At 44.9% G+C, this 16,597-nt stretch overlaps 1 protein-coding gene across 1 annotated transcript; it reads right to left on the reverse strand.

Moving 5' to 3' along the window:
- Positions 1–11,977: 11,977 nt before the first annotated feature.
- Positions 11,978–13,463, reverse strand: LOC142657006 (uncharacterized). The gene is made up of 4 exons (XM_075832057.1): positions 13,292–13,463; positions 12,934–13,087; positions 12,332–12,818; positions 11,978–12,031 (listed from the first exon to the last, which is right to left on the reverse strand). The coding sequence occupies exons 1-4, from the start codon at positions 13,461–13,463 to the stop codon at positions 11,978–11,980; spliced, it is 867 nt and encodes a 288-aa protein (XP_075688172.1).
- Positions 13,464–16,597: the final 3,134 nt, after the last annotated feature.

A 16,597-nucleotide genomic window follows, 5' to 3' on the forward strand; every position in this document is an offset into this window, starting at 1 on the left:
ATCGGGTCCCATTCATTCTGATGATTGGTAGGGATCCCAACGTTCGGACCTCCACAGTTCCTAGAAAACCCCCTTCAATTTAGTTAAAGTTATACTTAACCCATTGAATATTCACCTTTTCTCCGGCCTCAATCACAATATCTCCAGATACGTGCAGTATTAGCTACGAACCCCGAATAAATCAATCCAGCAGCTCGGCGAGGAGATGAGGTTTTTTATGTTTCATATTGAGAGTGAAAATAAATTACTTTTTCTCAAACCTAATGGTACAAAGTATGGGGAAAGCTTAACAGGAATTTATTTTTTAAATCCAATTTTCATTTTCCCTTTTTTTTTCCTTGCATCATAAACCCGTAATACGTACCTCATATTACCTTTCAGAATATTGTCCTGGATCATTTCATTAATCAGACGCTATTCCGGAAATTTCTCCTTCACAGAGACGTGTTCCAACACTACAGTAAAGCAATCTATTCATGCCTTCTGTTTCCCTGGTGGGAGGGGCCTAAAACAAGTCTGTGTATCACAGGGGGGCAGCCTACTGTGCTGCCGGTAGAACTTTCTGTAAATACTTCTATACACGTATCCGTATGTGCTTAAAAGGTGGTCACCCAGACAAGAAGACATGTGGAAATCAGTGGTGGTCCAATATCAGACATTTGTCTCCTTACAAGTATCTATGACATAAGAATAAGTTTGGCTGGATTTCTCCTTTTAAAAGTATTTCCTCTAAACTAAACCTAAAGAAAAATCCGACGTTTTCACAGATCGCTGAATCTTAAATTGCTTGACCTTTTAAGCCACACCCTGTTCTGTTTAGACACACCCCCAAAACTAGAAATACCCTCGTTTATGCAAATCAGTATTTTTTTTCTTTGTGGTTCTATTTGTCGGACAGTCCCACAAAAAAAGAGGACTGTTGGGAGGGAATGTTCTTCACTGTAGTTATGGTATTTTTTTTCCATGAACCAGGAAGATCAGGATGAACTACAGATCCTTCACAGATAGTATTAGATGATAAGGTGATTTTTTTTTATAAACATAAACTGGTTATTATCAGGGCTGCGGTGTATGGGGGGGCTCTAGGGATAGCTCCAAATGGTTCACAGAAAGGGTCGTATTTACATCATGTGTTACCCTAAGCGATGAGACTGTAAACGCCCTGTTTAGTCGCCAGACACTTTTCCCAGCCAAAATTATGTTTTTCATTTATATTAAAAAAAAGAGGCAGATGTGTAGTCACTATTTTTTTCATGAAAACATAAAATTATAAAAATACAGGCACACATACACATGTACTTACTACACACACACACACACACACACACACACACACACACACTTCTCCACTCACTACACACACACACACACACACACACACACACTTCTCCACTCACTACACACACACACACACACACACACACACACACACACACACACACATACACATACACATGCACTTACTACACACACACACACACACACTTCTCCACTCACTACACACACACACACACACACACACACACACACACATGTACTTACTACACACACATACACATGTACTTACTACACACACATACACATGTACTTACTACACACACATACACATGTACTTAATACATACACATACACATGTACTTAATACATACACACACACACACACACACACACACACGTACTTACTACACACACATATGTACTTGCTACACACACACACACACACACACACTTCTCCACTCACATATATATATATACACATAGATATACACACAGATATACACACATAGATATACACACATAGATATACACACATAGATATCCACACATAGATATACACATAGATACACACATATATATATATACACATAGATATACACACAGATATACACACACACATACACATGTACTTAATACATACACATACACATGTACTTAATACATACATACACACGCACACACACACACACACACACACATACACACACACACACACATATACATGTACTTACTACACACACATACACATGTACTTACTACACACACACACACATGTACTTACTACACACACATACACATGTACTTACTACACACACACACACATGTACTTACTACACACACATACACATGTACTTACTACACACACATACACATGTACTTACTACACACACATACACATGTACTTAATACATACACATACACATGTACTTAATACATACACACACACACACGTACTTACTACACACACATATGTACTTGCTACACACACACACACACACACTTCTCCACTCACTACACACACACACACACACACACACATACACATGTACTTACTACACACACACACACACACACACACACACACACACACGTACTTACTACACACACATACACATGTACTTACTACACACACATACACATGTACTTACTACACACACATACACATGTACTTACTACACACACATACACATGTACTTACTACACACACATGCACATGTACTTACTACACACACATACACATGTACTTACTACACACACATACACATGTACTTACTACACACACATACACATGTACTTAATACATACACACACACACACACACACACACACGTACTTACTACACACACATATGTACTTGCTACACACACACACACACACACACTTCTCCACTCACTACACACACACACACACACACACACACACACACATACACACACACACATACACACATACACACACACACACACACATACACATGTACTTACTACACACACATACACATGTACTTACTACACACACATACACATGTACTTACTACACACACATACACATGTACTTACTACATACACACACACACACACACACACACACACACACGTACTTACTACACGCACACACATGTACTTACTACACACACACATGTACTTGCTACACACACACACACACACACGTACTTACTGCACACACATGTACTTACTACATACACACACATGTACTTACTACACACACACACACACACGTACTTACCACGCACACACATGTACTTACTACATACATACGTACTTATTACATACACATGTACTTACTACATACACACACATACTTACTACATACATACATGTACTTACTACACACATACACACACACATGTACTTACTACATACATACACAAATGTACTTACTACATACATACACACACACATGTACTTACTACATAGACATACACACACTTCTCCACTCACTACATACATGCACACTTATAATATAGAGACACACATATGCACACTCAATATATATATGTGCACTCGGTACATACAGGTACACGCACATATATATATATATATATATATATATATACACATACATACACACTTAGGCCAGATTTACACGAACGTGTGCGTTTTGCGCGTGCAAAAGGCACTTAACAGCTCCGTGTGTCATCAGTGTATGATGCGTGGCTGTGTGATTTTCGCGCAGCCGCCATCATTATGACACTCTGTTTGTATATTTGTAGCTTGTGGTGCTTTTCTGTTTTCATTCATAGTTTTTACTACTGTTTTAAGTGCTTCCGTGTGCTGCGCGGGGTTTTCACGCACCCATTGACTTCAATGGGTGCGTGATGCGCGAAAAACGCAGAAATATCGTACATGTCGTGAGTTTTACGCAGCGGACACACGGTGTGTGAAACACACGGACAGTCTGCACGGCCCCATAGACTAACATAGGTCCGTGCGAGGCGCGTGAAAATCACGCGCGTTGCACGGACCTATTATACGTTCGTGTAAATCCGCCCTTAGGGTGCGGCCACACAGTGCGGTCACGGTGTGTTTATGTTGCGTTTTTAAACTGCAGCAAGTCCTTTTTCAATAGAAGTCAATGGTGAGATGTTTGTTATGGACTGACGGCTGCCATTATGTTACAATGTGTTTTTTGTGCCGTTATCTGCCTCTTCATAATGTCCGACCGCATGCAGTTACTGACGGCGCTGCCAATGTTGTTGCTGAGCTGTGTGCGTTTTTGCTACCAGTTCTGCAATGTCTTGTAATGAACGATATACAGGAGGCCCCGAACAAACTCCAACACGGGTGAAAACGGTCCATCAATTATTTCCTTTAAAAACGCAACAGAACTGTAGCGTTACAGAGACAAAAAAAACGCATGCAGTTTTCAAACGCAAAAAAAACGAATCAACGACGCACCGTGTGGCCTTACCCTTACACATGCGTACACTTACTGCATACAGACCTGCACACATATGCACACCCATGATATACATGTACTCGGTACATTCATGCACACTCAGGCGCGCACTCATTACATACACGTACACTCACATATGCACAATCACTGCATACACATATGTCCACACACTTACTATATACATGCACACACACTCGCAATAGACATGCACAGGTATGATACTTACCTCCACTGGCGTAGCTATAGGGGTCGCAGCGGTCGCAATTGCGACCGGGCCCCGAAGCCAGGGGGGCCCACGGCCCCCCGCACCACATCAATAAAAAGTTACTATAGTAACTCGGGCCGCGGGCCCCTGTTACTATAGTAACATACTTTACTTACCTTCCTGGTTCCGGATCGCAGCGGAGGTCCTGACGTCAGGCGCTGTGCGCAGCACATGACGTCACAGCGCTATGCGCCGCGCACAGCATCGAGACTACAGAACTCCCGCCGCGGCCGAAGAGGAAGGTAAGGTTAGCCCTGACTGGCGGGGTCTGACTCCCGGGACCCGCCAATCAGCTGTTTTGAAGGGGCCGCAGCACTCGTACGAGAGCTGCTCCCCTTCATTCCTGTCACTTCATTCCGGTCACACTGTGAATCGGTGTCGGCGATTCACAGTGTGAGCGAGTAGTGAAATGAAGGGGAAGCAGCTCTCGTACGAGTGCTGCGGCCCCTTCAAAACAGCTGATTTGCGGGTCCCGGGCGACACATCAGCTATTGATGGCCTATTCTGTGGATAGGCCATCAATGTTTAGGGACTGCACAACCCCTAAGCCTACGATGTATCAGGCTTAGGGGGCCCATGAGACAGGATCACAGATTGTGTGATCCTGTCTGCTGGGCCCTGTATCTAAGCCAATCACATGGTAGGCTTAGATACATGGCCCATGCGTGATCCTGTCTGCTGGGCCCTGTATCTAAGCCTACCACACTGTAGGTTTAGATACAGGGCCCCAGCACACAGTAATCTTATACTGTATAAGATTACTGTCTGCTGGACCCTGTATCTAAGCCTACCTTGTGGTAGGCTTAGATACAGGGTCCCACAGACAGTATCACACATGGGCCCTGTATCTAAGCCTTAGGGTATGTGCACAGACACTAATTACGTCCGTAATTGACGGACGTATTTCGGCCGCAAGTACCGGACCGAACACAGTGCAGGGAGCCGGGCTCCTAGCATTATACTTATGTTCGATGCTAGGAGTCCCTGGCTCGCTGCAGGACAACTGTCCCATACTGTAAACATGTTTTCAGTACGGGACAGTTGTCCTGCAGCGAGGCAGGGACTCCTAGCGTCGTACATAAGTATGATGCTAGGAGCCCGGCTCCCTGCACTGTGTTTGGTCCAGTACTTGCGGCCGAAATACGTCCGTCAATTATGGACGTAATTAGTGTGTGTGCACATACCCTAACACATGTGTTACTAATCATTTTTTGTGTGTTTTCTTACAGGTTCGGTCGTTGGACTACGGCGGATTCCAGGACTACTTCGATGACAGCTTTTTTTTTTATTAATAAAATGGTTAATGAGGGTTGTGTTTTTTTTTTTTTATTTCAATAAAATATTTTTTCTATGTCTTTGTGTTTTTTTTTTTTAAACTATATTACTACCGCCTTAGTAATGGCCGCCGGCTGATTGACAGCATCCATTGCTAAGGCGGGGCTTAGTGTTAGCAGGTATAGAGGCTAACACTAACCCCCATTATTACCCCGTTACCCACCACCACCAGGGGTGCTGGGAAGAGCCGGGTACCATCCAGTACTTGACCATCTGTAGTGATGGTTGGCCACTGGGGTGGCCGCAGGCTGGTATTATCAGGAGGGGAAAGGTCAAAAACAGTGGCCCTTCCCATTCTGGTAATGCTGCCTGCTGCTGCTTTATTGTATCTGGCTGGTTATGAAAATGGGGGGGACCCCACGTCATTTAAAAAAAAAATAAAAAAATAAATAATTGGAAAGAACGATGTCGGGTCCCCCCCAATTTTCATAACCAGCCAGATACAACACAGCAGCAGCAGGCAGTATTACAAGGGTGGGAGGGCCACTGTTTTTGGCCTTCCCCAGCCTAATACTACCAGCCTGCGGCCACCCCGGTGCCTGCCCGTCACTACAGATGGTCGGGTACTGGTTTGTACCCGGCTCTTCCCAGTACCCCTGGTGGCGGTGGGTACCGGGGTGATAATGGGGTTTAGTGTTGGCCTCTGCACCGCCTAACATTAAGCCTCGCCTTAGTAATGGAGGTTGTCAATCAGCCAGCGGCCATTACTAAGGCGGTAGTAATAAAGTTTAAAAAGATACAAGCACATAGAAAAAATATTTTATTGAAATAAAAAAACACAACCCTCATTAACCATTTTATTGAGAATAAAAAAAACGCCGTCATTGAAGTCCTCGTATCCGAAGTCCAACAACCGAACCTGTAAAAAAAACACAAACACACAAAAATAATCAGTAACACATAAAGAAGCAAAATGTCAGCGAGCTGGGCCCTGTATCTAATCCTATCATGTGTGATACAGTCTGCTGAGCTGTGTATCTAATCCAATCATGTATGATACTGTCTGCTGGGCCACTGTATCTAATCCTATCATGTGTGATACTGTCTGCTGAGCTGTGTATCTAATCCTATCGTGTGATACTGCCTTCTGAGCCACTGTATCTAATCCTATCATGTGTGATACTGTCTGCTGAGCCACTGTATCTAATCCTATCATGTGTGGTACTGTCTGCTGAGCCACTGTATCTAATCCTATCATGTGTGGTACTGTCTGCTGAGCCACTGTATCTAATCCTATCATGTGTGATACTGTCTGCTGGGCCACTGTATCTAATCCTATCATGTGTGATACTGTCTGCTGAGCTGTGTATCTAATCCTATCATGTGTGATACTGCCTTCTGAGCCACTGTATCTAATCCTATCATGTGTGATACTGTCTGCTCAGCCACTGTATCTAATCCTATCCATAGTTTATAGGGTCGTAGTGCTATAGATATGCTATGCTGTCTCATATACACACTATTTTTTGGGGGCGGACACATATGTATTGGGGCTATTTCCCGGACATTTTAAGCCCTGAGGGTATGTTCACACGGCAGCGTCCGTTACGGCTGAAATTACGGTGCTGTTTTCAGGAGAAAACAGCACCGTAATTTCAGCCGTAATGGCATGTGGAGGCGTCTTTTGCTGCGTCCATTACGGAAGTAACTGAAGCTGGTTTTCCATGGAGTCCATGGAAAACGGCTCCATTTACGTCTGGAGAAGTGACAGGCACTTTTTTACGCGCCGCCTTTTGACAGCGACGCGTAAACAAAAATGACCGTCGGCACAGAACATCGTAAGACCCATTCAAATGAATGGGCAGATGTTTGCCGACGCTTTTGAGCCGCATTTTCGGACGTAATTCAATGCTAAAACGCCCTAATTACATCCGTAAATAGTGTGTGTGAACCCAGCCTTAGTGACGCCCCCGGCTGCTAGTGCTGCATTGTTGGGTCACTTAGGAGACCCAGCGATGCAGCTGAAAGTGGACCGTCGGCCATGAGAAGTTTGCGGGGGGGGGGGGCCCAGTAAGAATTTTTGCATCGGGGCCCATGAGCCTCTAGCTACGCCCCTGCTTACCTCCCTTACTACATACGTACAACCAATACACACATACAAATACATACAAATACATACACATGAATACAACAGGCACGCACATATATTCACACTCACTACAAACAGGCACACACATGCATACACTTACTAATTGTGCACACACAAACACACACACACACACACACACACTCTCTCACTACATACAGTCCAGAATATATGAACACACGCTCAATCCATAAATACTTGCATAAATGTGCAGAACATACACACAATCACTTACAAACACACACAATGCCCCCTCACCCCGGCGCTATCACACATCCCTGCACAGACGCCAACTGGCAGATTGATTGTGATGTGTAATGCGCTGCACTAGTGTATCCAGCATGTACCTGCACCCCGACCTACCGGATAAGTTACCTGCGCCCGGGAATTATTCAGCAATTATGTGCCAGCGGTGGATTGAACTCATTATAGTGCCATGCTGCCCCCTAAATTCTGCTTCCGCCCGCCCTTGGGTACCTAATGGCAATTATGTCCTTGTTCATTATACTTATATTTCATGAAATGGAGACTAAATGTACAAGACGGAACGAGTCCCCGTGATTTGCGCATTTTTTACGGCATATAAATGAGTTTCATCCAGGTGCTAGAAAGTAACAGTGAAGCCATTTACCAAAAATGAGAAGCCATAAATTACAGCCCTCGACAAATATTTTGGAGAAATAAGTGCAATAAATAAGTGGATGGAAATGAGTCGCTAATCGTCGCAATTATAAGTGGAAACTTCCCGGTTTACTGGTCATAGGTTTGATTCTGAATATAAAATATTTTCCTAATGGAATAAGTCCTGAGCCTGTCACCTGCGCAATAAATCTGCTGCAAAAAGCCAATTATTCTGCCTTACGCGGCGTCAATGGAATTGGCTCAAAAAAAATAAGATGGACGACAAGGGATTGCGGGTCATTTCCTGAGACGGCGGAGGGAGGTCACTGACGTGTGAATTATCTGGGGTATGCTGCATAGACCCCCGGGCTCTGTTCACACTCTCATCTGTATTATCATTTTAAATTGAACACAATTTCTCACGTTTTAAGATCTCTACTTGCTGTCAGTGAATGGAACCTCTTTTGTTTACATTTAGAGAAACCCATACAGACCTAATGCCTCTCTGAGTTTGCTGCGTTAGTATCCAGTCCAGGCAACTCTCCAACATTGTACAAGACGCACGAAGGTGAAGGAAATCAAGGTGGCCCAGTTGCTGATCTGGAACTCAAGTTGATCGCGACGCTGGTGAAATCCTGGTGATCAGTTTTTGTCACCAGGAGAAGCTGTGGATGGCTGCACATTTCTACTGCAGTGCCCCCTACTGGGGAACGGTAGTATTACGTGACACCCAATCACAGGACATTTTAAGCCCCGCCCATCCCACATTGGAACGCCCCCAAAATGCACAGAAGTGCCCTTTATACAAATAAGCATAAACTCTGCAGTCCAAGATGACCTGTTAATATTGGGACTGTTGGCAAGCGTACACCCATACATATAAATCAGCCACAGAGAGCCATCAGAGTGGGTGCCGTTTTTTGATTGTGGCTTATAAAGAGGGTTCTCGAGGAAAGCAGCTCCCCATCTATTTAGTTCATAAACCTTAATAGGGAAAATGGACAATCCCTTTAAATATAAGGATTTAAAAAAAAGGGACTAAAATCATAAAAGAAATGTAATTGGACTGTTACATTAAAGAACCCGTCACTATGACCGACTGTAGAGATTTACTAGAGGCAAAAAAAATACACCCACTAAACAGCCCCCCATAATTCTGAATCGGAGGCTGTAAAATAAGTTTGCGGTTCTATTGAGACACTTGGTGGATCACATGACCCCTTTCAGCCAGTCTAAAACTCTGGAAGGATCATGTGATACATAATTGCAAACAGTCCCGATTTTCGCAGTTCACTAAATCGGGTGCAAAAGGGGCGGAGTTTAAGCTAATTTATATTAAAACACCAGTTTGGGGCGTTACCGGGCAGACCGTAAAGTGTTTAACGATTTATCGTGTGGTGATTTAGGCCTCATTTACACGAGCGTGTGCGTTTTGCGCGCGCAAAAAACGCTGCGTTTTGCGAGCGTTTGTATTGTGTATGGTCTGCGTATACGCAGGCTTGTTGCGTTTTTTACGCGCGCAGGACTAGCGTTTGCATCGCGCATAAAAAACGCAGAGGGGATTATTGGGACGCCTGCCTACAAATAGGCCAGCTGGCCCAACCCCTGCTTGCTGGTAGAACCCAGTTTTGAACCTTCTTTCCGCCTCTGCAGAAACAAGCGTGTGTTTTTCCCTTTACGTTGCAATTGCCTTGACATCCAACTATTATGGCTTCGCCATCGCTGGCACGTGTGCTTCTTCTTTGGATGATCTCACGTCGGTTTGGCGAGCGGCGACACATGCTGCAGCACCGGACGTCTGTAAGAACTCGCATTTGGGTTCATCCACTTGTGGCGCAACGTACTATAAAAGGCCATTTCCATACCCTGTATGAGGAGTTAAGGCGGCATCCCGAAAAATTTCGTGCCTTCTGCCGCATGTCTGTGGCCGCGTTTGACCTTCTTCTTGCGCAAACTCGCTCTGGTCTCACCTACCAGAATACCAACATGAGACGCTGCATTTCGGCCGAAGAACGGCTGCTTGTGACCTTGAGGTATGTGTGAAACGGATTGCACTTAGACCATGCCGCTGTCTGCTTATCCAGCCCTCCACTAACATATGTTCTGCCTTTGTATTTCTTTCTCGTTTTTTCTTAGATTTCTGGCCACAGGCAATAGTTATCATTCGTTGCATTTTGAATTTCTTTTGGGAGTGACCACCAATTCGTTCATTATCACATCCACCTGTGTCGTGTTGTGGCAGAGGTTAAAGAGCACGGTCATGCCGCAGCCCACGACAGAACAGTGGCTAAGTATATCAGAGGGATTTCTTAGAGCGACAGAATTTCCGAATTGCATTGGTGCCGTAGACGGCAAACACATTCGTGTGAGAAAACCCCCACGCAGTGGCTCCCAATACTTTAACTACAAGCAGTTTTTTTCTATGGTCTTGTTAGCCTTGGCGGACACCAATTATAGTTTCACTATTGTTGACATTGGCTCGTATGGAAGCTCCGCTGATGCACGCATATTCCGTTCTTCAAGAATGGGAAAACGACTCCTCAATAGGCGACTGGCGGTGCCGGAACCTTCCATCCTCCCGGGCTCCAGTGGCCCCCCTATCCCGTATGTTATCGTTGCGGATGAGGGCTTTGCACTCACTAGGCAAGTCATGCGTCCCTTTGCAAGAAGGGGCTTGGATGACCATCGGCGCATGTTCAATCTCCGCCTGGGACGAGCTCGGCGCTGTGTGGAATGTGCCTTTGGCATTATGTCAAACAGGTGGCGTGTATTTCTCTCAACCATGCAATTGTCCATGCCGAATGTCACACGTGTTATACAAGCGGGTGTAGTTCTGCATAACTTCTGCCGCATTAATGATGCTAACTTTGATGCAGAATATATCCTGACACATGCAGGCACCACTGACAATGTCCCGGTGAATCCTCAAGGGCGTTCTGTCTCTTCTGGCCTTCGCGTGCGTGATACGTTGGCAACATATTTTGCGTGCCCATCTGGACCAGCACCGTGGGGGCCAGAAGACCTTTGAAGGGGTGTATGTTCTTTGGCGGCTTCACTACCCACGTGTCATGTGACCATGTAACTATTGTGTGTATTTGTGGGTTTGGGGTTGGGTTAGGGACGCGCAAAACCAAAGGACCCTTGACGCGCGTTGCGAGCTTACATCTCTCAGGGGTTCAGCAGGACTTTATACAGTTGCTGAGTTACTTTCCCCATATATCCTGTTGTGCCGACTACACTTTAGGACCGTCCAAGTGCAAGTGTAGTTCGTTTGCCTCGGGGCCCATGGCAGGACCTAAACTTTGCAATCGCTTTCAAGCTATGTCAAACCCCGACAGATGAACTAAAACCTTATATCACATGGCCATGCATTGGTCCAAAAGGCCAGAGGTGTGTGAGAGTGTAGGCAAAGGAACATTGTGGCAAACCTTGTGTTGTGTGGTCTAAATGAATAATAACATGAAAGCAAACCATTAACCATGATTATTTTTCTTGATGGCTTTGGAGCCAACTAAAACGTTTTGCACCTGAACATACACACGAAGAACATGGTGTAACGAACAAAAAAACAACAGCGTGCGCACACAACAAACGTGGGCAGCCTTGCACCACACACAACATTGCCGTCCAAAGATATTCCCACCAACACACTCACAGGTGTTGGTATCTTTGTCCTGGGGAGGCATATTCCTGCATATCAGCACCACTATGCTGGACCTGAGCTGGGTAGGTTGTCCCTCGCCAGCATAGTGGTGCTGATGTGGTGGGTGGAATGTGTGCCCTGGCAGCTGGTGAGCCATAGGGCGCATGTAGGGATACGGCCGTACCATCTGGGGAACAGGGTGGAATTGCCCAGGCACCTGGGCCGTGGGTGGCGGCATGTAATTATTTTGCCACTGCTCTATTGCCGTGAAACACATATGGGGATTGTGTGGCGGTCTGCAAGCGTCGATCAATGTGACGATCGACGCCTGCAGACGGCCCATAAGGTCCATCGGCACCAGGCGTAGGAGGGGGACAATGCTGCGGCCGAAGGCATCATTCCCATCCTCCTCTGCGGCTCGCCTGAGATAGTCCAGTACCCGCGTATCCACCTGGGCAGCTGTGGAGGGCTGTGGGGCACGAACACGCCGACTGCGGGCTCGCACGGGCCGCTCCTGGGCTGGAGAGGCAACCGGCCGTTCTGACTGGCCTGGTGCGGGCTCCTGGGGTGTCGGCTCGGGGCTGGGTGGCAGGATATTGGGAGCAGGGGGTTCGGCCACAGACTCCCCCACGTCAGTCTCCTCTGCTGTGTCCTCCAAATTGTCGGTGGTTCTACAAGGAGCAAAAAAAGTATGACTACAATATCTAACATTGCCCACAACAACACGTTGGCAGACAGGACCTTGGCAAACACACATTACACTCATGCAACGGCATAAACGCTTACGTGCGCATATCCATGATGTCCTTCAGGAACATCAGCTGCTTAGTATATATGTAGGGCCGTTTGCGAGATGCCCCATCTCCGCTGCGTCCCTTGTCACCCATCTCTCGCCTGAATTGATCACGGCAGCTCCGCCACCGTGTCTTGATATCTTGGACTGTTGGATGTAACAAAAACATAACACGCCATCAGAACTATCACCTCTCACTTCAAAATGAAGGGCCCTGCAATGGCAATGCGGTGGGACGTGGGGAAGCACCTGCTCCACCAAAGTTTCTCGTGCTAATGAGCGCAATACACATACAGGGCCCAGGTTTTCGATATGCATGACAGGCATTGACAGAAAATGCCAGGTACTCACCCAACCGAGTGCGGTCCCGGGTTCGGCCAGTCTCCCACTCTTGCCCAAAGAGGTTTTTGGCCACCAACTCCCATGCGTCCTCCTTCACCGTCCTGTTATGATACTCCTCACATCTGGTATCCCATATCGCGGGATGCTCCTGGACAAAAAGGATGAGGCGCTCCACATCCATCCCGCGCGGCATGGCTGTAGTATGGCTGTGAAACGTTCAAAACTATCCGCACACAACTCTCCTGGCACTGGCTAGACTTGCCCCCTCGCACTTGAAAGGCAGGCACTTCCTGGTTTGGAGTAGCTTTGTGTAGCTTTATAGACTAATTAGAATGGACATAACAGCTCTTGCGTGTTTTTCGCGCATGCAACGCAGGACCGTCCGTGTGGCATGCGTTGTTTTCACGCACCCATTGAAGTCAATGGGTGCGTGTTGCGTGAAAAACGCAAGAATATAGAACATGTCGTGAGTTTTACGCAACGCACTAACGCAGCGCAAAATTCACGCATCGTCTAAACAGCCCCATAGACTATTATAGGTGCGTACGACACGCGTGAAAAGCACGTGCGTCGCACGCGCGTATAATACGCTCGTGTAAATGAGGCCTCAGTCTGTGACCTCTGCTTCTGATGAGTCGTTCAGCAAACCTCTCGACTGTCCCGTTTTTCGAAGGATTGTCCGACGAACGGATAGCAAATTGAGCAGAGCTTACGTCAATTTGGATAGTAGTGGTCAAATGAATGTTTTGCCGGCGTTCCCAGTTAGATAGAGGCGGGGCTAAAAGTGTCCCGTGAATAGGGATGCAAATATTGGAAGTTCCGCCTTCTGTCTATGTCACATGATCCTTTTCAGAGCTACAGACTGGTGGAGAGAGATCATATGATGCACCATGTGACTTCACTGAACCAGGAAGTGCTATCTACTCCGCCCCCTTATTTAGGACTTGGGGGGGTTAGTGTAACTCATACTTGCCAACTTTTAAGAAGAGACATTATGGAGATTTTGAAATGTGGAATTTTTTTTCCCTTATTCCCGTTCATTAATATAATACACGCCCCAAACTACGCCTTTAAATCACAAAATAGTGAATATGACCCAATTTATCACACCCGAAAATGAATACAGACCCCAAATGAGACCCCTAAACTAAAACAGACCCCTATATAAATACATACTCCTGACTGGACCCGCAAATAAAAGCCCCTAAACTAATACAGACTCAATACCCCCTAAATACAGACATCAGACCTACTAAATAAATACAGACTTCAAACTAGACCCCAAATAAGGTCCACAGCCCCTAAAAAAAAATACAGACCCCAGACCAGACACCCTAAATACAGACATCAGACCCACTAAATAAATACAGAAAGACACCAAATATAGAACACAACCCCAAAACAAATACAGACCCAGACCAGACACCCTAAATGCAGACCCCACATCCCCCAAATTGCGCTTGTTTTTTTTTGGGGGGGGGGGATTTGTTTTTGGGAAATGCCATGTCATGTGGAGGATATTAATCCATCTGATTACAGAATCCAAATCTTCCCTCTCTTTCTATACCAGACCCCCCCCCCCCCCCATAACTGTCTCCTATAGACAATGTATAGCCGTGTAGTTGTGGCTGCCGCCGCGGGGTCTGTAATGGAAGGTTTCCGTGCAGTAATTGCTCTCTAGTAGCCGGGAAGCTTCTATTCAGCGGAGAACATTCATGTTTATTCTTTCATGTCGGTTATTAGTCTGTGCAGTATATGCAAACATTATTAATTTGCCCAATAATTAAAGTGAAGTCATGTGACCCGACTCATACTGCGCGCGTAATAAACGCCCGGGATTAATCGCAGGCAGACGCTCATATTTCATCTCCTGTCTCGGGACTCGCTAATGTCTATTTTTTTAGGTTGGAAATAAGGTGAATTGTATGAAGTTGGCCTATTCCAGCGCAATATATTCCATGCAGCGTCAGCGCTTTATACCGAGACCATCACTCGGACGCACAGCGAGCTTATTAAGAGTCTTTTACGCTCTCGACTGTTTGTTTGGTCCAATAACAGCAACATTTGCTCGCTTCAATGAATCCGTGAGTTTTTTTACAATGAGTTATTATGCATAATAAAATCGTATATACCGGCCGCAAATGAAGTTCACCCAATGTGGTTAGAAAACAAATGTTAATGGAGACTAAACACGTGACTGGGGCGGTATCCAGCAGCGGAGCGCCAGAAATAAGGCTGCTGTACAAGAAATGACTTGTGGTAAATGGGTTGTGGGAACTGATAAGATTTATGGTTGGTGTAAACACAATGTATCAAAATGTGATTGATCGTGATAGATAGATAGATAGATAGATAGATAGATAGATAGATAGATAGATAGATAGATAGATAGATAGATAGATAGATAGATAGATAGATAGATAGATAGATAGATAGATAGATAGATAGATAGATAGATATGAGATAGATAGATAGATAGATAGATAGATAGATAGATAGATAGATAGATAGATAGATAGATAGATAGATAGATAGATAGATAGATAGATAGATGATAGATAGATAGATAGATAGATAGATAGATAGATAGATAGATAGATAGATAGATAGATAGATAGATAGATAGATAGATAGATAGATAGATAGATAGATAGATAGATAGATAGATATGAGATAGATAGATATGAGATAGATAGATATGAGATAGATAGATAGATAGATAGATAGATAGATAGATAGATAGATAGATAGATAGATAGATAGATAGATAGATAGATAGATAGATATGAGATAGATAGATAGATAGATAGATAGATAGATAGATAGATAGATAGATAGATAGATAGATAGATAGATAGATAGATAGATAGATAGATAGATAGATAGATAGATAGATAGATAGATAGATAGATTCACCTTATAATAAACAGCAACTAAACAAAAACAAAATGAATCCAGTACAATAGAGAGAGACATTATTAACAATGGCGCCGCCGCAGCTTCGTCCATCACTGATTAGCCGGGTCAGGGGGGAGTTATTCATGGTAATTAGGGGTTAATCATCCAGCAGAATATCTGCCCCCACCCCACCCCCCCCCCACATGTTGGCAAATTATGTCCTCATCTACAAATCCATGGCTACATTTACGGCATTGTTGGTTTATGGCGCCTGATCTGCGCCGCACGTTCGTCTTTAAAACCAAATATTTATGTTGTAATCTGACAATAACCCTTCTGGATTAGAACGTGTTGTACGACATAATAACGTGTGACTGACTGGCGCCGGATCTGCCGCTGTTTTATATACTGCGCCAC

Source organism: Rhinoderma darwinii, chromosome 7 (assembly GCF_050947455.1).
Source record: "Rhinoderma darwinii isolate aRhiDar2 chromosome 7, aRhiDar2.hap1, whole genome shotgun sequence".
In the NCBI taxonomy this organism is placed as follows: Eukaryota; Metazoa; Chordata; class Amphibia; order Anura; family Rhinodermatidae; genus Rhinoderma; species Rhinoderma darwinii.

Coding starts and splice junctions, on each gene's coding strand:
- LOC142657006 (XM_075832057.1), bottom strand. CDS start 13,463: ATGGATGTGGAGCGCCTCATCCTTTTTGTCCAGGAGCATCCCGCGATA. Junction 13,088..13,291: donor CCGGGACCGCACTCGGTTGG/GTGAGTACCTGG, acceptor TACATCCAACAG/TCCAAGATATCAAGACACGG. Junction 12,819..12,933: donor GACATCATGGATATGCGCAC/GTAAGCGTTTAT, acceptor TGCTCCTTGTAG/AACCACCGACAATTTGGAGG.